The sequence below is a fragment of the Diabrotica undecimpunctata genome, chromosome 3 (assembly GCF_040954645.1).
Source record: "Diabrotica undecimpunctata isolate CICGRU chromosome 3, icDiaUnde3, whole genome shotgun sequence".
NCBI classification, from domain to species: Eukaryota; Metazoa; Arthropoda; class Insecta; order Coleoptera; family Chrysomelidae; genus Diabrotica; species Diabrotica undecimpunctata.
In genome coordinates this window covers 77429426-77451140 of record NC_092805.1, presented here as the reverse complement: position 1 = coordinate 77451140, position 21715 = coordinate 77429426, and the positions used below count along the sequence as shown (strand labels likewise).

Here is a 21715-nt window from a genome sequence, read left to right as displayed (position 1 = left end):
ATGATAAAGATCTTGCCATATTGTTTCTTTACCCAAGAGATTGTTAAATGCATTTATAGCGCCTCCATGTGTTACTCTGAAAGTATTTCAAACTGATGTCATAGTTGGATTAATAAATTTTAACCTCAAAAGGAATATATCGTGATCCGATTCAGTATTTACATTTACAGTACCTATACAATCATCACAATAATTTGTATATACCTGAGCTAAAATATTTTCGCATATGGAAGTCGATCTTGTAGGTGTAAAGTTCCTGGGTAACAATCCATGAGATGCTAGAAGACCAGAAAATCTGTGTGAATTATTTAGTGTTATGGAATTTACACTAAAATCGCCTGCTAAAAATATGAATTGATTTGGTTTAAAATTTGAATTTAAAATAAGACAAGTTTTTCATAAAATACATCAAATTTACCTTTAGGAGATATGACTTATAAAAAGCCACACACCTTTTATACCTTGATGTCAAAACATCAAACTCTGAAATTTTCAAAACCAAAACAAAATCATGACCTTCCACGGTAAGGAACCTGTTAAATCTAAAATATGTATTGATAATAGTGGTCTGAAACCAATCAATCATGTTAAATACATAGTATGTAATATTACGGATATGCGTGCGGCACAATAAGAAAAACATTAGGCAATCAATAAACGTGGGTAATAAAGTAGAAAGACATGTCAGTAATCCAGGAATAGAAATAAAATTTCTCAGAAGTATCGATAAATGTACAAAAATAGATCAGATAGAAAATACTAAAACAAGGAACTCGACGTAATCCGTGAATAAGATGACGACGACGATATTTTTTATTTCAGGAGAGCTCTTTAATTGTATCAATAACTAGTACTCTAGCAAAATACCTTCTATGATTAATGCATCTGCATAATAAAATATATATGAAACCCACTATAAATATTTTTCGATCAAACAATTATTAAAGAAGTAGTTGACTCGACAAATATAGCTAATCCACTAACATTTCACTCTATTTTCTTGGTTTAAGTAGTGATTGGCTCGACCTAGTAGTAATAAGCTTTTAAACAGATTTTATATGCTGCTGCGTAAACTAGATAACTGAAATCTCATACTTAAAACCTAATTGTGAGTTTTTTATATTACTATTCCTAGAATTTTTTTTGCCCTTCTTTCAGTCATGTCTTTTTTCATCATTAGGTGGGGAATCTCCGACCAGCTACCAGACTTAACATACTAATAGTGCTGCGTTTATATAAAACCACATCAGAACCAGGGTCGACCAGCTCTGCTGTCGCAAAGCTTTGCTGGAGCGTAAAGCGAACTTCTCTGATCGCCTAATCGCGCTAATCTCGCCTTAGACAGGTACACATCTTTATACTAACACACTTCCTTTGACCAAACCTTACATAAAATATTTGTCATTAATTCCATAATCACTTCTAGCACCTGATCTAACTCTCTGTCTCCTCACAGTCTTTAGTGGAAAACACTATTTTTCCAAACTAAATAATTGTTGTTCACTATCTCTAGCTAGCAATCATATTTTTCACACATAATTAAATTTCTCCATAAGTTTTTATCTTGGGTCATATCAATTCCCTTTACCGACATGGTAAAGACATATCTTGCCTAAGCGTCTCTCTTTGGGTATTTTTTGGCCTTTCTTTATTACTCCTTCCAGAAACCCGTAGATCAGCAATTCTTCATATTGAGTGATGAACTTATTGACTTTAAACTTGACCAAACCATCTTAACTTATGCTCTCTCATTTTGGTGGCAATTGGTGTCACCTCTAGACTTTCCCTAATATATTCATCTTTAATTTTATCCTTTTTTATCATTTCACTCATCCATCTAAACAATCTCATTTCCGCGACATACATACGTTGTTTCTCTTTCTCTTTAACTGCCCAACATTCAGTTCTGTACATCATAGCTGGTGTGATGGCTGTTTTATGGAATTTTCTCTTCAGCTTCATTGGAATTTTTTTGTCACACATCACACCACTCGCTTCCTTCCACTTCATCCATCAAACCCTAATTTTACTGCATGCATCTCCATCTATTTCCCCATTACTCTGTAATACCAATCCTAGAAGGTACCTAAAATTACTCACCATCCAAAGATATAATTTTATTTGCAGTAACTCTAACTTAAAAAAAAACACTCAGTCATTTCAGCTGAAGGAAACTCCTCTTGCAAAAATGCTGTGCCGCAGTCAAAATCTGCTCTAAAAATTTACAGCGGAAAAAAATGTGAGAAGAACTTAGAAAATACTAGCCCAAGCCAAGTTTGAAATAAAATTGGACAAGTACAGGACAAAAACATATAACCTTAAAATCTCCAATGTCTTTTTGAATATAATTTGAAATTCGTCATAAAAAGAATTATTCTGGTCTAGAAGGTAAAGTGCGGACGTACAATTTGTTTTTCTATTATTGAAAGCCACTTTACTATAACCTATTCCAAACTAAAATCTGCACTTAACTCCTGTCAAAATACAGCTGCTGGCACTGATGCCCTTTGCTACATATTCTTAAATTAATTGTCACCTCCATGTCCATATAAACTTCTCGAGATACATAATAACATATGGCAAAAAAATGAACTACGTGCCTCTGCTCCTGGTTCGTATAGGCCTATATTTCTTACCTCTAACGTGTGTAAAATACTTAAAAAAATTATCAATAGACGTATTATCTAGACAAACACAAAATTATTCATAAACCACAATCTGGCTTTCGACGATACAGATCCACTCGCGACAATCTTGTCCTGCTCCAGAGTGACATCGCCATGTCAATAAATGAAAAGTCTGAAGTAACGGTTGCCTTATTAATATAAAGGGTCATATAATACGATTAATACTATACGGAAATAATATTTCATTTTATACAAAATTTTTTATCTCAAACGACCTTCAAAGTTTCTGTAAATGGTGTGTTCTCTTCTGTTTATAGTCAAACCGATGACACACCTGAAGGTCTAGTGTTAAGTCATATACCTTGTTTAACCTCGCCATAAGTGGTCATTATTTTAATTTACCTTCTCTTACCAAATATACAGCTTATGAAGATCGTTTAATACTATAATCTCAGTGGAACTAACTTTCTTCTTCTAGTGCAGTCCATTACTGGAGGTTTGTGATCGCTAAATCAAAATGTTATCTATTCTGCGCCACTCTTATTAATTGTTGAACGTTCCAAGTTCTGATATTGCGAAGCCATGAGACGGCTCTTCTGCCTACTCTTCTTCGGACTAACTTTATCCCTGACTAAATAAAAAACTAATAAAAGCAGACGGTTTCCAATGTAAAAAAAATGCAAAGCATTGTAAAATGCTGGGTTGTCTCACGCCTCTCTTGGAAGCAGCATATTCTTAGTTTAAGAAGTTCCTGGTACAAAAGATTAAATATTTTTAAAACACTGTCTCATCATCACTGGGGTGTGGATAACAAGTTACTTCTTAGAATATATAAAGCACTTATTCGCTCTAAATTAGAATATGCCAGCATTGCTTATATGTCCGCCTCCAAGAAAGATCTAGAATCCTTAAACTCTATCCATAACACAGCCCTTCGACTTTGTCTAGGCGCATTTCGTTTCAGTTCATCTAAGAGTCTCTACTGTAAAGCCGATGAACCCCCATCTCTATTCTCTATTAGACGACAATATCTTCTTCTTCTTCTTTCTTTCCTATGCTGCAACTGTCTTCTCTAACACCCTTAATCATTTCTACCGATATTAACGATAACCTGTACCACCCCTATCCAATTATAAAACCTATATTTTCTATATTGTCTGCGATAACAAGCGAGTTTACACTCACAAATCTTATCCCCCTTTATCCTCCTTGGATTATGCACTGCCTTAAAATAGCAAACACTTAACAAAATTCAACGAACACGAAACACCTAAAAAACTTAAGATAAATGCATTTTTTTAATTATACACAATAATCACTTTAATCAAGTATTATGGGGGTTGGCTATTTAGTCACCTCTAAAAACAATCTTATTTGTGCTTCTTTTATTCCTCTATTGTATAGTGTCTTACAAACTTTTAAGCACATTATCCTTTTAAACAAAAATGTTGCAATTTTTACAGACTCTCTAGCTTATATTTTATGCATTCAGGAATTATTTACCAATCAACCCCTTGTCCAAAATATCCAGTAACTCTTACCACCACCTTTCTACATTAAACGCTAAGCTTAAATCTTTTATCTTTATATGGATTTCGTCTCACATTGTTATACCTGGTAACGAACTCGTAGATCAACATGCTAAATCGGCTTTAACAGATACCACGTCAACAACTCACATCCAAATTTCTAAAGATTTAAAAACAAAAGCGTACAGAATCACCAAGAGATTATGCCAAACCCACTAGGACTACTTAAGTATATCCTTTCGTGCAATCCAGCCCTTATTTTAAAAGCCACTCTACACTGGCCCCGCCGGACTCCTAGACAAGACCGTATAATTATACGAAGAATATGTATCTTCTTCTTCTCATTGCGCCGTCTCCTTTCGAAGGTTGGCGATCCAAATGGCAATTGTAGTTTTGGAAACTGCTGCGCGAAAGATCTCTGCGGATGAGCGGTCGAACCATCTCCTCAGGTCTTTCAGCCACGAGTTCTGGCGTCTTCCTACTGATCTTTTGCCCTGTACTTTTCCTTCCAGTATAACTTGAAGTAATTCATATCTTTCGCCTCTCAGCACATGACCCAAGTATTGCATTTTCCTCTCTTTGATTATTCTTAGTAATTCTTTTTGTTTACACATGCGACGAAGTACCTCAACATTAGTAACTCTTTGTACCCATGGAATCCTCAACATTCGTCTGTATATATACATCTCAAAGGCATCTATTCTTTTTTCAATTTCAGAGTCCATTGTCCAACTTTCACAGCCATACAGTAAGACAGAAAAAACGTAACATCTGATCATTCGGATTCTAAGCTGTAGACTAAGGTCTGATCTTGTAAAAAATGTTTTAATGCTCATGAATGTTTTCCTTGCTTGTTCGATTCTTGATAGGATTTCTTTTTTTGCATTACACTGACTATTGATATTTGTTCCCAAATATTTTATGGAATTTACCTGTATAGACTACAACAGACTACAAGAATATGTATAGACTACAACAAACTAACACATAGTTTCCTCTGATCACATCGGATATCCAGCCTATTTGTCAAACCTGCCAGTGCCAACTAACAGTAAAACACATTCTTACCGAATGTCATCAATTCGATGAAGTAAGACTACAGTCAAATCTTAAACCGCAGACAGATGAAATTCTTAGTGATCTTAACCAGTTCGACAAAGTTCTTCAGTTTTTTAAAAAAATACCATTGTATTATAAAATCTAAAATATTTTTATATGTTATTACTTATGAATGCTATTAATATCTTATAATGTTGTTTGTTATTACCCCCGTGTGAGTGGCCATAGTTGCTGAGCACTTAAATGTAAATAAAATTTTTTTTGAGTTTTTGTCTTACTAAGTTTTAAACCTTTTTCCTCAAGAGCTTGTCTTCACTGTTCCAGTTTTTGCTTTTAGCCGCTTTTACTATTTCCTAGTACTACTATATATCATCAGCATACATTAAGCACTATGAAATGTTACCCTGTAGTTTCAATGTTATTTGTTCCACAGCTAATGAGAATAAATACAGTAGAAGCACCGAGCCTTTGTGCAATTAAACTTTCACATGAAATTTATTAGTCTCTCCCACACCTGCCCTAACACTAGTTGATACTCTCTTGTAAATTTCTCTCACAATTTTAACATCTTTATCAACGTCTGCTTTGCCTTGCAATTTTTAGAAAGCTCAGATTAAGGCAGAAATCTGAATTGTGTTTCGAAACTATTTTACGGATTTATTATCAGATGTCGCTATTGCGTCCGTTTAGAAGCCATTTTAGTGTTGCTTCTTAAAGACAGGAAAGATTTATTTTTCACGTTGAGAACGCCTATGAATAGCTGTTCTGATCAGCCTTATTAAGGCGAAATATGTATAAACAGATACATAGACGCTTTGTACGTGAAATCAAATCTTGACTATTTTTTTTCATTCTCTCACAATCTTCACCGGGGACTTCTTCCTTATTGAGTGCCCACCAGAGATTTTTCACCAGAGGAACTTTGCTTTCTCAAGATCAATGGATACCATATGAGCATTTGTTTGTTTATTCCTTCAACTGGCGTATAATAACAATTGCATCGGTTGTTGATCTGCCTTAAGCCAAACTGATTATCGGATATTTCGATTTTTTCATGTATACGTCTATCAATTATTCTTTTTCATATTTGCAAGGTGTGAATAAGTAATTTAATGGTTCTGGCACTTTATAGCGTAGTTTGGCCCAGAAACGTATTAAAGGCATTTCAGGCGTCGAAGAGGAGCAGGATGACTTACTTTTTGTGGCCCCATCCTCTATTCCATCACCCTAATACATTTTTAAAATCCATAGTGTCTAGGATATAAACACCCGGACCTCTTAGGCACGTTTTTAATTCTTTCGCGCAGCAATATCTCATATAGCTTACCTTTTAGTCATACCTAGGAAGCGGTGCCTTCTGAACACCAACAATGGTGTTGTTAAATAAGAAAACGTTACAAGTAAAGTATTTTTCCTTAGTAGAGTAAGTAAGGAAAATCGTTTCCTTTAAAAATTCATTTTAATACTCGTATATTACCTTGACAGTAATGTATATTAAAGAGTTATAAAAAAAGTGATAATACTAAAAACTAAGGAGAAAACAATAATCATTCACAGGAGGTATTATTTTTAATGCACGTTACAAACCATTCTATTACATTTACCGCATTTTATTGTTATGCAGATTTCACAAAAATTGCACCTACCTCGTTTTTGCTGGTGGCTATTCATTGTTATCATCCTGTATTTTGTTGTTTTCAAATTTGGAGGTAAACTCTTTATCCCAGCCCTGTCTGAAAGATTAGGTCTTATTAGAGTTAATGATTACTTTCTGAGAAAAACTATTCTGTAGTTTTAAGGATTATTGATATTCACAGTTTTGTATATAATTTAGTTAATACTTTTCGGCAATATTTGAAAACTAAAAGAATAATACTATAAGCCATCTTCGTGTTCTCATATTTACTGATTCGGTACTCACATTTTTTGAATTATGGTTCAAAATTATTATTGGCTTCAGAGTCTATTGCAGAATTACATAGGTTTATTACAAAATACGCACCATTTACTGACATAGTCAAGTTTGGTGAATTGCGTAGATGACTAGTAAACTTTCTTTAAATTTTTACTCATTAATCGCTACATCATTTTTAGTTTAGAACTGACGAAACTGATAGGGAGACAAATCTGCGAGGTAAGATATTTAACATTACACAATATTGATCCAGTTAAATATTAAATAATATTTGATATTATTTAATATTTATTATTATTTTTAATACATATAATACAAAAATCTTAATAATTACACTCATCACATTACACCATCCCTCTGAGAGTTAAAGATTTTTTTGTTTTATATCCAATTTACCAAATGATAAGATATTAATATGTAGGATAAATTATAAGGTATACGTGTGTTTACTAACAAATAAATATTATATATATTTTAGTCAAAATTGTATGTCCTATTATACTGACCTATTCTAATAATAGGAATATTATTCTACATAAACCAAATTGCTTATTTTACATTTTTACTTTTATATACAAAATATAAATATAAAAGTACACTAGTCAATAACATATAATTGTTTGGTTTTGCTTTGGTTTTAAAATTTACAATATGACCATTCATCACGAATCATGACCATTCATCACGAATTTACGGTCTCTATATCTTTCTACAATCTAATGCAAAATTATTATTTTTTTAAATTTTGATCATTTTCTATGCAGGTTGTCCTCCTGGATTATTATTATATGAGAATCTTTAGTGATCACTCTTCTTAGTTCACATCAATTATACTTTCTTTACTTTTTTTATTATTATACATGACATTATGTTATGCATTTAAGAATTTCTTTTTTCTTAAGGAATAATTTCTCCTAAAAATGGTATCAATGAATGTTCAAGATAGTGGCTGCATAATTATTAAAAAGGGTAAATGTCAAGGTTGCCAATAGCAACTAATAATTTATCTGTATCATCTCTGTGTGTGTCAAGCGAGAATAAAAAAGTCAGATCTTGAAATTCATTTTGTATAATTTTATTATAAGAATTTTTCACATTACGAATAGATAAATCATCAGATCATATCTAAGAAAAAGAACAAAAAAAAACATTGGTCCTTCGAGCCGAATATTTGTGCTATTCCACGCCATACAACCTACAAGATCCACGTTTGCCGACAACGTTGAACGAGACAGTCGCAGAAATACATCGAGTGCTCCTTTGCCCCAGTCTTCAAGTCAAGTATACAATCCGATTGAACACATACTGACGATTTCACTGGACGGGACATCGAATTATCAAAAATCAGGGAAGTGAGCTTTTGTTTCTTACTTATCTGCCTTTCATTTCAATTTCCTAACTTAGACTTCTTCAATCTTGAAATTTATTGTTCATTGTTAGTTTACTTTGACACATAATAGTTAAAACATTTAAATTTGAATTAAAATGGGGGATTTGCCTACGTTAAAAAAGATAATAGCATCTCTTAAAGCGCGATTAACCTCATTTATTAAATTCATTGATAGGGACTCAACCCACGGTGAGATGAATGAGCCAACTCGCGCTGAAATTGAATTGCGCATCGAAAACGCGAATAGTATTCATACTTAATATCAAGAAACCCAATTAAAAATAGAAAGTTTACTGGACGCAATAACTGAGGAAGAAATAAATTACAGAGAAACGTTCGAAACATCATTTTATTCAGTTATAATTAAGGCAAAACAACTGTTGACAACAACCTCAGCTAGTGCCTCCAGTACATCTAGTCCTACTAGTGAACATTTTGCATCCAATCATACATATACAACCTCCAATATAAAACTTCCTTCTATTGAATTGCCAAAATTCAGTGGCAACATAGAAGAATGGTTAGATTTTCATGACTTATTTGATTCGTTATTTATAAAAAATAATAGTATATCTGAAATACAAAAATTACATTATTTAAGAGCATGCATAACAGGTTCTACTGAGAGAGTCATTGCTTCTATACCTCTCTCTGCTTCTAATTTTACTGTTACATGGAATCTTTTGGTTGAGAGATATTCTAACAAGGAATTGTTGTTGCATAACCATATTAAAGCCATCTTCAATTTAAAGGCAATCAATAAAGAAGGTTCATTTTCAATCAGAAATTTAATTGATAAATTTTGTAGCCATCTTAGAGCTTTGGAGGCATTAAAACAACCAGTCGAACATTGGGATGCCCTTCTCAAATATATTCTTTTGGAAAAATTAGATTGGGAGAAGGCCAACAATGGTAAAGTCAGTCAAGTTTCGGACCTCATATATTTTCTAAAAACGAAGGCAGATACTCTAGAAAGATATAATCTAAATAAACCCAATATTCAAGGGACTTCTGTCAATAATCATGTCAAATTCAGATACAACAGTACTAAGGCTCTTGTAAGTACAAAATCTTCTTTTCTTTCTTGTCCTTTATGCAACCAGCAACACAAACTGGTTCACTGTAGTCAATTTCATTCATTAGACATTCCTGCCCGTATCAATAGAGTACGTAGATTTAAATTATGCTTGAATTGTCTGCATTCTGGACATCAACAAGCTACGTGCAAATATGGCGAATGTAAGAAATGTAACCAGAAACATCATACTCTTCTCCATGAATTTATTGAAAATCCACTAAATCCATTGTCTCAGTTTAATGATCAAGTAGTTGCTTCTCAGAGTAGCCCTCAGACACTTTCTAATACTTCTCAAAATCAACAAATCCTTCTATCAACGGTTGTTGTCCAAGTTCGTGACCATTTAGGGGTTGCTCATAATTGTAGAGCTCTTTTAGATAGTGGAGCTCAATCTAATTTTATCACATCAAGTTTAGTTGATTTGCTGGGTATTTCAAGGGAGCAGGTTAACATTTCTGTAGTGGGTATCGCTCATGTTTCTTCTAAAATAAATCACAAATGTAATATTGTTATTAACTCTTTACAATCTATATATTCTTTCCCCCTAGAGTGTTTAATCATTCCACAAACATGTGGACAACTTCCAGTTTGTCAAATTGATGCATCTTCGTTGCCCATACCTGCAAATATTCGTTTATCAGACCCAAATTTTCATACTCCTTCGGAAGTAAATATTCTGATCAGTGCTAGTATTTTTTGGGACCTGCTATGTGTGGGTCAGGTCAAGTTAGGTCCTGAAAAACCCATACTTCAGAAAACTAGATTAGGCTGGATCATTTCTGGTCCTTTAATAAATACCAGGGTGAATAGTCAGCAATCTACCATATGTGGATTATCACACAATATCGAAACTGACGACCTTTCTAGGTTTTGGGAGATTGAGGAGTGCTCAGGTACTAAACTTCAGTCTCCAGAAGAGTTATTGTGCGAGGAACACTTCAAATCAACCTTTAGGAGAAATTCCATTCCTTTTAAGTCACAGGTTGACTCTTTGGGAGAATCCAGATCAATAGCTCAAAGAAGGTTCTATAGCTTAGAAAAAAGGCTTCTTAATGATCCTATCATGAAGGAGCAGTATGTTGCATTTATGGAGGAATACTTGTCTTTAGGCCACATGTCAAGAGTTACTGATTGTACTTTGCCAGTACATAGTTATTACTTTCCTCATCACGGGGTGATGAAGCAGAACACTCTCACTACAAAACTCAGAGTAGTGTTCGATGGTTCCTGTCCGTCATCATCTGGTCATTCGCTCAACGATCTTTAGATGGTAGGTCCAGTCATGCAGAATGATTTGATATCTATCCTGTTGAGATTTAGAAGGTATCCATTTGTTGCACCTGCGGACATTGCCAAAATGTACCGCCAAATTCTTATTGATGATACTCAACGGTGCCTCCAAAGAATCTTATGGAGAAATCATCCGAAAGATCCTCTTCATTCATATGAATTAAATACAGTTACTTATGGCTCTACATCAAGTAGTTATCTAGCCACTAGATGTCTCTATCAGCTATCATTAGAGCATTCTGATACATTCCCTCAAGCTTCTAAAATCATAGCTGAAGACTTCTATGTTGACGACTTGTTAACTGGTTCTGATTCGTTAGAGGACTTAATCCTTAATTGTAAACAAGTCTCTGAAATTCTTTCAAAAGGTTGCTTCCCACTTAGAAAGTGGACGTCAAACAATTCTTCATTTCTTAAGTCCATCCAGGAATCTATTGCATTAGACACTCCCTTCCTTTTTGATGCCAATGAAAACACAATGACACTTGGGTTACAATGGTGCCCTAGTTTAGATTCATTGTCCTATTCTATTGATTCAAATGTTACTCCCAAAATTATCACTAAAAGATCAATACTTTCTGGTATTGCTCAAATATTCGACCCTTTAGGTCTCTTAAGTCCATCAATCATTAAAGTCAAAATCCTTATGCAACTCCTTTGCTTAGAGAAGTTAGACTGGGATGAAGGAGTGCCATTGCATATTCAGTCTGAGTGGTTATCTTTCAGAGATCAGTTGCATGAGTTGAATAAATTGCAAATTCAAAGAAATGTAGTTCTCCCTAATTCTGTTCTTATTGAAATGCACGGATTCTGTGACGCAAGCGAAGTTGCTTATGGCGCAGCCATATATATTCGCAGTGTTGATAAAAAGGGTAACATTTTTATAAATTTACTTTGTGCTAAAAGCAAAGTAGCACCTGTAAAGAAGCTGAGCATACCTCGCCTGGAACTTAGCGGAGCTTTGATCTAATCACGTCTTTCTAAAATGGTTATTACTTCTTTGAACATTCAGTTCAATAAGATTTTTCTGTGGTCTGACTCAACCATTACCTTGGGCTGGATAAAAACTTCGTCACATGTACTAAAAACTTTTGTTGGTAATCGTGTTTCAGAAATTCAGTCCAACACAGATCCCGAAAATTGGAGACATGTACCTACGGATTTTAACCCTGCTGATTTACTCTCTCGAGGAATTGAACCTCAGGTTCTAAGCTCTTGTTCATTTTGGTGGCACGGCCCATCATTCTTGCTAGATTCTCCTGAAACTTGGCCAGTTCAAGTATCTTTTGATAAAGAAAAACTTCCAGAGTTTAAAACTATTAGCAACCAATTTATGATAGTTTCGTCTACTCCATTATTTGATTTTGAAAAATATTCGAGTTTTTCAACCTTGGTAAGGTCAGTGGATTACTCTTTGCGTTTCTACTACAATTTTCAACGAAAGAACAAGGCCACTCGTGTTTTGGGGCATTTAACCACGCAGGAGATTAACAATTCTACCCTTACTCTAGTTAAGTTGGTACAAGCTGAAGGTTTCCCATCTGAGATTCAGTACTTAGGAAGAGGTAATGCAGTTTCTTCTAAAAGCAGAATCTTATCACTTAATCCCTTTTTAGATCCAGAAGGATTACTCAGGGTCGGTGGTAGATTAAGTAATTCAAACTTTTCTTATCAAAAGAAACATCCTATTCTAATTCAATCTAATCATAAGTTTACTATTCTATTTTTCCGTCAAGAGCATTTCAAGCTGTGCCATGCAGGACCTCAACATCTCCTAGCTCACGTGCGTAAGAAATATTGGCCTTTACATGGAAAATCATTGGCTAGGAGAACGGTTCACGAATGCTTGCGTTGCTTTCGCTTCAATCCCGATCAAGTTAATCCCATCATGGGAGATCTTCCCCAATCAAGAGTCACCCCCTCATTTCCATTTGCTGTTAGAGGAGTTGATTATGCTGGTCCATTTGCCCTCAGAACTAGTCGTCATAGGGGTGCTTCTTCATATAAAGGTTATATTAGTTTATGTGTTTGCCTATCGACAAAGGCCATTCATTTAGAGGTGGTAACGGATCTTTCCACCGAAGCCTTTATGGCGGCAATAAAACGATTTATAGCTAGAAGGGGCAAACCATGTCAGATGATGAGTGATAACGGAACCACATTTGTGGGTGCCAACAATTCTTTGTTGGAATTGGATAAATTTTTGAAAACCAATGGTAATAAATTCCCTGATATGTGTGCTAAATCTGATATAAATTGGAAGTTCATACCGGCTCATTCTCCTCATTTTGGCGGTGTCTGGGAGGCTGGAGTCAAATCGGTGAAGGCTAACCTCAAACGAGTTATGACAGATACGAAATTAGATTATGAAAGATTTGTTACATTACTAACTCAGATTGAAGGAGTATTAAATTCTCGTCCTTTGAGTGCCTTGTCTTCTAACCCTTCTGATCTTTTGCCTTTGACACCAGCTCACTTTCTCATTGGAAGAGCCATGGATTCCGTTCCAGAAATAAATCTATCAAACTCATCCATTACCAGTTTGTCTAGATTCCAGCAGTTGCAGCAACTTCGCCATCATTTTTGGAAACGTTGGTCTCTGGAATACATCTCCGAATTGCAAGAACGGAAGAAATGGAAAGTCAACCAATCCAAAATTCAGACTGACACACTCGTCCTCATCAAAGAAAGAAATTTACCTCCTTTAAACTGGTGTCTTGGGCGCGTAGAAGTTTTGCATCCCGGCGCTGATGGAGTTACACGAGTGGTTACCATAAGACCTTCAAAAGGACTTATAAAGCGAGCTGTTACAAACATTTGTCCACTTCCGGTTCCTAGTGATCAAAGTGAAGGTGCAATCACGTCTTAAGTTCTAGAACTGTTAATGCGTCTTAGTTAAAGAACATTTGTTTGATTTTTAAACTTAAAAGTTTATAATAATTATTGAAGATGTATTTGTTTATTTTTTATTGCATGTAATGCATTTCCTCATTTACTTGCTTACCTGTTAAATTGAAAGCGATCCTTTCAAGGTGGGGGGCATGTTCAAGATAGTGGCTGCATAATTATTAAAAAGGGGAAATGTCAAGGTTGCCAATAGCAACTAATAATTTATCTGTATCATCTCTGTGTGTGTCAAGCGAGAATAAAAAAGTCAGATCTTGAAATTCATTTTGTATAATTTTATTATAAGAATTTTTCACATTACGAATAGATAAATCATCAGATCATATCTAAGAAAAAGAAAAAAAAAAACAATGAATGATATTGTTATATCTTCTTAGATTAAAAAATCCCTTATTTTTGTTGCTCATCTTAAATTGCAGATCTATATTGCGAATTTTGATAAATACAAATTGTTCGGACCAACAAAGACTCATTCTCTGACTTTATAATATATCTAACTATTATTCCTTCGTGCACAAACTTTTAATCAAGTCTTTTAACGATACCCGCAGAGTTAGCGTTAATCAAGCTTTCTTGATTTTAACAAATTATCTAATATGTTTTATTAAGATCTTTACGTGATTCAATAGTAATTAGTCATTTTTTTCTATTGTTCCTAATCGCCACTTCCTTAATATTCCTTTTTTTACACATATGTAGCAAACCTCTCAAAGACGTTCGTAGTACAGACGTTGATCTAGGATATTGTTATGTCGAATCTCTCAATAAGGCTCGTACTGCAGATGTGCTATTCGGGGATATCGACTCAAATAAATAATATCTTATTATCTATCTTATTGTGCCCACATTTTATGTTGTATATACATCAATACATGTTTCTTCATTTTACTTAATTATCAATTGTATGGTGTATCTTAAATTCAACACAATCACGTAGAGCTTTTCATAATTCAACGAAGACCGGGTGATCAATCCTATCATCCGTAAAATTATTAAGGCTTTTCAGTTATTTTGCTACGAAAATAAAATTTTAATATAGTCGCAAATATTATGGATATACAAAATATGAAATAAAAGTAATTAAAATCCATCTTTTACTAAAACTGTTCACCGAATAACAAAACTTACAAGTTTGTTACCTTCCGTTTCAATTTCTTTATTAGTTTTTCTAATATCTTACGTGAATATTGTCCACTTCTCGATCTTCTGCAATGTCGAATATTTCTTTTTTGGCACCTATTATTTTTTCAATTTTCCCGCTCCCATTATTTTACTTTAAACTTAAGTTTCTGTTATTCTTATTTTCTTAACATTTTATTATTTCATGATAAATTCCTACCTAACTTAATTTCTTCTTAAACTTTACACTTATATAATTTTAATAACTACTTAACAATGATCACAGGATCGCCATATGAGGTAATATATTAAACAGTATACAATGTTGATCCAGTTAAATATTAAATAATAGTTGGTATTGTTTAATACTTGTTGATCTTTTTATATAATAAGAAAATCTTAATAATTTTGTTTATCACACCACACATCAAAGATAGTTTACGTCGAGAGCTAAAAGTGTGAACAGTGGATGATTACAAAATATATTGATACAACCATAAAATGAGTGAATTTGTAAAAAATACATATAACTAAATCATTATAATAGAAATTAAGGCAGTTGTATTGTTGATTTACCTTATGGTTGGATACATGAAAAAAATAAATAAAACAATAGTAGTAAACCGTTAGTACATAATTTAAATTACAAACATAATATTATATAAAAACAAACACATAACATAAAACAAGATAAGATACCATAAGATAATATAAACCAATGAAAAGTTATATCTTCAGATCAAGTTGGGCAATCCATTCAAGACTTGAAGGTGTAGTTATGAAAAAGTCTTTTGAGTCTCCTCGGTATGCCCTCAATTCACATGTCTTCACTATGTGTTGGATGGTTTGATCTAGAGCACCACAGTCGCAGCTAGCGGCAGACCGTTTTCCTTATTTGTGTAGGTTGTGTGCGCATACTGCATGTTGTGTTCTAATTCGATTAAGGCTATTCTTAATGTATTGGGTTGCCCTGGCTTGTAATTACATTTTAAAATCACTTTAAATAAAATTCAAAAACCTAATAAAAAATAATCAAACACTAAATCGTTATTCTACGTGCCCAAAATGCATGCAAAAGCATTTACCAATAGACTCAGGTAAAGTTTCAGGAGCAAACCAAAACAACCGAAGGGTATTTAGGTATTTAATTAAGAGTACAGACAATACTCTTCATAATTAAAATTAAGTTTTATAATAAAACGCCCAAGGTGCCACTATAATAAAGGTACTTTAGATTAGGTCAATAAAGAATAAAATTAGATTATCATTTGCAATGTAATAGCAGAATTTACAGTATAGTATGATAATTTAAAAAATGTATTTTAAGAATGATTGCAACTGTCAAATAACTGTCAAAGTGTTTGAACGGGTTTAAGAGTTCTTCGGGAAAATTTGTATATTTAAGTAGTTCGAAAGTTTTTTTTTACTCGATTCCGATCTGTTGTGAAGTGCAGAAGTGTGTTTCAAGATATAATACAGAGTGTTTAGCCGATTTTGTTTGTTTTCCTTTATATTTTAAGTTCTGTTATTCTCTCAACTGTACTGTAAGTAGAAATTTTTTATATACTTTTTGTTAAACGCCGTGCCCCGTCATGTCCGCGGGCAAAAATGGAATTTATGGGAAAGATCCACCAGATCCTGGTGTAGAGGACATTGAATTTACAGATGAAAATGATATAATTATAACTACAAATGCTTTGCATATTAATTCTCGGGTTGACTACTCAAATAATATTAAAAACAGTATTCATACAAGCGTGTCATCGACTTCAGCTAAAACAAATATTCAAAAAAGTCAGGAATTTAATTCATATACTTAATCGATTTAGTTCTAATGATAATGGTCCTTCTTAAGGATTTTTAATAATTTAAATATAGGTCGTTTGCATCCAATGAAACTTGGAGGGAAACTACTTTCGTTATCTAATTATGATAAAAATATTATTGAAATTGTTAGTGTAGTACAGAATAATATTATTATTAAGACCCAAGTAGATTCAGGTTCTGTTGCTAATAAGTTAGTTACTGAAGATTTTTTTTGAAAAAAATAATCTAATAGCATATATTCCAAATTATTTAACAGAAAAAAAAGGTCTCGCTCGTGGAGTGGATACTACTTTAGTGAGAATGTACTACTCAACACTATTAAGTCTAATATTCCTATTAAAAAGTTTATAGAATGACTAGATTAGTTCAAAATAATGGTATATCCGAAAGAGTTCCTAGACAAATGGTAATTGTTAGCTTTGAGGGTAAATTAATTCCCCAGTATATTTACATCAATAAAATTAGATGTCCGGTTGAAATATATGTTAGTCCGGCTATGCAATGTTTTAATTGTCTTCTATATGGTCATTCAACAACCCAATGTAAGTAAAAAAAGATACAAATACAAACAAAACCAATGAAATGATATTCTTCTTATTAGATTCTATTACTACTGCAGCCAACAAATCTTTTAAAATTATCAAACCCTCAGCCAAATCTTTCAAAACGCCACCATGGTGGGATAATGGATGTCTCACTGTTTCGAATGCGAGGAAAATACTTTTAAAATGTATAAATCCAATCTTACCCTTTTAAACTTTATTGAATATAAAAGGAATAAAGCTATATGTAAACGCACTTTCCGCTCAAAAGCCAAATCTAGTTGGGCTCGATTTTGTTCCTCACTTAGTAGGCAAACTTCACTCTCAGAGCTTTGGAAAAGGGTAAACAAAATTAAAGGTAAGAAAAAGTACACCGCTAATGATGAAGACATAGTAGAAAGTCTTTTTACAAAAATCTCTCCGGATTATGTCCATCTACCAGTCTTTATGCCGAGCATCACCACTAATGATCACTTTTTACTAACCCCCATTTCAGCTGACGAACTTAAAGCAAATGTTAAGAGTTCTAAAAATACAGCTCCTGGTATTGACGGCATTAACTATAGCATGCTATTAAACCTGTCAGTAATTGCCATACATTATCTGTGCAAAATATACAATATTTTACTTAAAGAAGACAACTGTGATTCTCTTAAACAATTATTCCTATACCCAAAGTAAACCAGCGTACTGCCCTAAGACCTATCTCTCTTATGTCTTGTTTGCTTAAAACATTTGAACAAATTATGAAAAGCAGATTAGAATGGTGGCGTGAAAATAAAAATATTTTCCCAGTGTGTCAATATGGCGTTCGTAGAAATAAAGGGACTATGGATTGTGTTTCTCAATTAACGAATGATATTCAGTTATCCTACTCAAATAATAATTATCTATCTGCCATATTTCTTGATATTTCAGGGGCTTATGATAACGTCAATTTAAATCTATTATTTGAAAAACTAAAGCACATAGGTATTCCACCTTTGTGTTCATACGTGTTAGTAAACTGATTTATTAATAGACAGGTATTCATTCGATGTAATGAGAGATTGATTGGTCCGAAAGTAGTGCATCAAGATCTACCACAAGGCTCTGTCCTTAGCCCCTTGTTGTTTAATCTATACACTATAGATATTTACAGTATAGGCATTAAATGCAATATATTATAATATGCAGACGACTTCTGCTTTTATACTGTGAATAATTCATACCAACAAAGTATTAACTCAATAAAAACGATTATGTGTAACGCAAGAGAGTATTTCTTTAAACAAGGGTTTGAACTTACTACGAAGAAATCAGCTGTGGTATTTTTTACGCGACATCGTTTACCAGTTATATCCAGCATTATGTTTAACCGCCTAAGTATACCCATTCACAATCACTACACTTATCTTGGTATTACATTGGACACCAAGTTAACATGGGACGAACGCATTAACAAGTGCTTAATAAAATGTGAGAAAAGTTTAAATATTCTTAAAGTAGTTAATCGTTTTCGATGGGGTGCCGACCCTAAGATTAACTTCATGTTTTATCGTGCGTACACCAGATCCATTCTCGACTATGGAAGCTTTCTATACGGATCTGCCACAAACAGTCGTCTTAAAAAACTAGACCGCCTTCAGTATAAGGCTCTGCGATTAGTTCTAGGTGCGCTTAAATCTACATCTACAGAGAATCTTCTAGCCGAATCTATGGAACCTCGCTTACATTTAAGAAGACTATTTTTAGCTAAAAAATTTATTCTCAAATGCCAGTCTTACAATTAAAATGAGCTGCTACAAAAAAATGTGATATTTCTGTTTCTAATCTAGTCGACAAATGGTGGCATAACAGGAATTCTCCTATTCTGGCAGTGGCATAACGTTTCTTAGCGTCTAAACACCCCGTGTGACTTAATTTTCTTTCAATCAAATTTCAATGTTTCTTATGCCAAAGTTAATGTTTGGTATCCCAATTTTGACAATGAGAATTCAATTGATATGCAGAATGTTCACGGATGGTTCTAAATCAAGATTAGGAGTCGGTTGTGCTGTATATATTCCGGATCACAAAGAATCCCTAATGTTTAAGTTAGATAAACAATGCTCTATATACTCTGCAGAAATGTTCGCAATTCATAAAGCTCTAGAATGGGCTGTCAACAAAAAAATTTCTAACCACCAAGTTGTAATTATGTCAGATTCAATGTCTGCGTTATTAGCTTTAGAAAACTCACGTAAACATTTATGTAAAAATAGTCTTGTCGTTAAAATATTAGAAAACCAACTAAAGCTGCTGGAAGAACATACTACTGTAAATTTCTTTTGGGTAAAGGGACATTTTGGTATTTCCGGTAACATCAAAGAAGATTTTTATGCTAAAGAGGCAATCTTAAAGGGATCAGAAATAACTTGGCCAGATAGAAGCGATCTAACAGCCGCTTGCAAGAAAAGTCTAAAACAAAATTGGGAAATTGAATGGTATGCTTTCTCTTAGATTAAAGAAACCATGCTTTCTGTAATCGAAGTAATAATCTTTCTACAAAAACTTATCCAGTTTTACCTACTGAGCCGTTTGCCGTAAGAAGTTACCCCAATAGAAATATGTATTCCATGTTTGTTAGATGTCTCTTTAACCATGCCACTGTCAAGACATACCTCTATAGACTAAATCTATCCGAATCAGAAATTTCTGATTGCAATGGTTATGTTCATGATATTAATCATTGGCTGTTTGGATGCAAGCATAATAATGATGCAATTAAGTATTTGATGCACACTCTTGCTCAAGAATAAATACTTTTACCACAAAATCAAACTTCTCTCTTATACTTGTCTCGAAGAAACTAGGATAAAAAAGGACTAAGAAACTAAGAAAGACTAGGAAACTAAAAAGGACTAAGTATATATATATATATATATATATATATATATATATATATATATATATATATATATATATATGTATATATATATATATATATATATATAAGGTATATGTATATAATATAAATAAAATATTAAAAAAAAGTCGTATTAAAAAAAATAAAAAAAGAAAAAAAAAACATTCACAAAGAAAAACCTCCGAGGTGTTGAACCCGGTTTATGTCTTAGCGTTGTGAAAAAAGATTACTATTTATTAGTATTTAGTATTAGTATTTAGCATTAGCATTTAGTATTATTTGTATATTTCTTATTTAAGTTGGTTAGGGCCCTGAATGAAGAGTATAAATAGAGGTCAATTTAATGTTTCCACTTCCTTTTTGTATTTTTTTTATTTTTATTTAACAATACCTATATGTGTATGTGCGTGCATAAGTGTGTATATGTGAGACATATTAAAATTTATTAGAATATTTAGACATTAGACAATATAAATACATTTAGACTTTTTTAAGTCACTGCTTGTTTATTTACGAATATATTATTAGAAAAAAAAAGAAGCCTTGGAATTACCTTCACGTTTTTTAGTCATAAATTTTACAAACTTAATTATCAATACCATTAACACCACAATTTGTTCGGAATGCAAAATTGTGCCATCAATAAATAATTTTAATGAACTTTATTACTGTATACACGGTGTTTCATAAATATGGCAAATAATAACTGAAGACGATAGAAGTTTTTTAATAGCCAAAAATAAAAACATGAAACACTAAGTGTTTCTATTTAGGTTTTACTTTGGCTATTTGTTGCTTAATATATTTTTTTATAGTAGGTTTTTGTTTATTTATTGTTTGCACCATTTTATTTTTTTTAATGTTATCCGGTTGTTGAAAAAAAATGTGTGCCCATTTGGTAACATTATTTATAAAAACTTTTATTAGAAATAATTGTCATACATATTAGATCGATGTATTGTCAATAACAAACTATTCCAAATTGTAAAACTTCTTAAAACAATTACTACTTTTAGAATGAAAGCATAAATGCACCTTACAGTTCTCGCACTGGACCCTTGATTTTCCTTTACCGTTTACCTTCTTACATCTTTCCCTGTTTACAGTCCAGTTGCCAGTGTGAAAAATAATCTGTTTGGATATATGTACTGGGTCTAGGTTCAATGAATCTTCTTTCTGATGGTTTTTCGGGTGTGGAACTTGGCCGACCTACTTTTCTTTTTTTTTTTTTTTTTAGCTAGAATTGTTTTGAAATTTTGCAGTAATATAACATCTTTAGTATTTTCAATTTGCTTTTTAAATCGCATGTCTAATAGCCAAGCATTGACTACATTCACCATATGATAGAAAATAGGTGCTACCATTTTTTGCTTTTGGTTTTGGTTGGATATAATCCCAATAAGGAATCTTGTAAATTCATACCGCCCATGTGCCTGTAATATTGTTGTACAATGTCTATGTTATTAATTTCTTTCCTAGTTCTTTCACTGTAAAGTAATATTTCCACTTTGGTTGTTGGTTAAGTTCCTTAATAATGTAACAGTC

General features: G+C 33.0%; 1 protein-coding gene across 2 annotated transcripts in view; it reads right to left on the bottom strand.

The window, feature by feature from the left end:
• emp (epithelial membrane protein) overlaps window positions 1-21715 on the bottom strand; it is a 453476-nt gene that overhangs the window by 325977 nt on the left and 105784 nt on the right. The window contains exon 2 of one of the 2 annotated variants that reach the window (XM_072526105.1): window positions 6862-6948. The exons of the other annotated variant lie outside the window; for it this stretch is intronic. Within the exon in view, the coding sequence (XP_072382206.1) occupies window positions 6862-6948 (87 nt within the window). The remainder of the gene's footprint in view (window positions 1-6861; window positions 6949-21715) is intronic. 2 annotated transcript variants of the gene reach the window in all.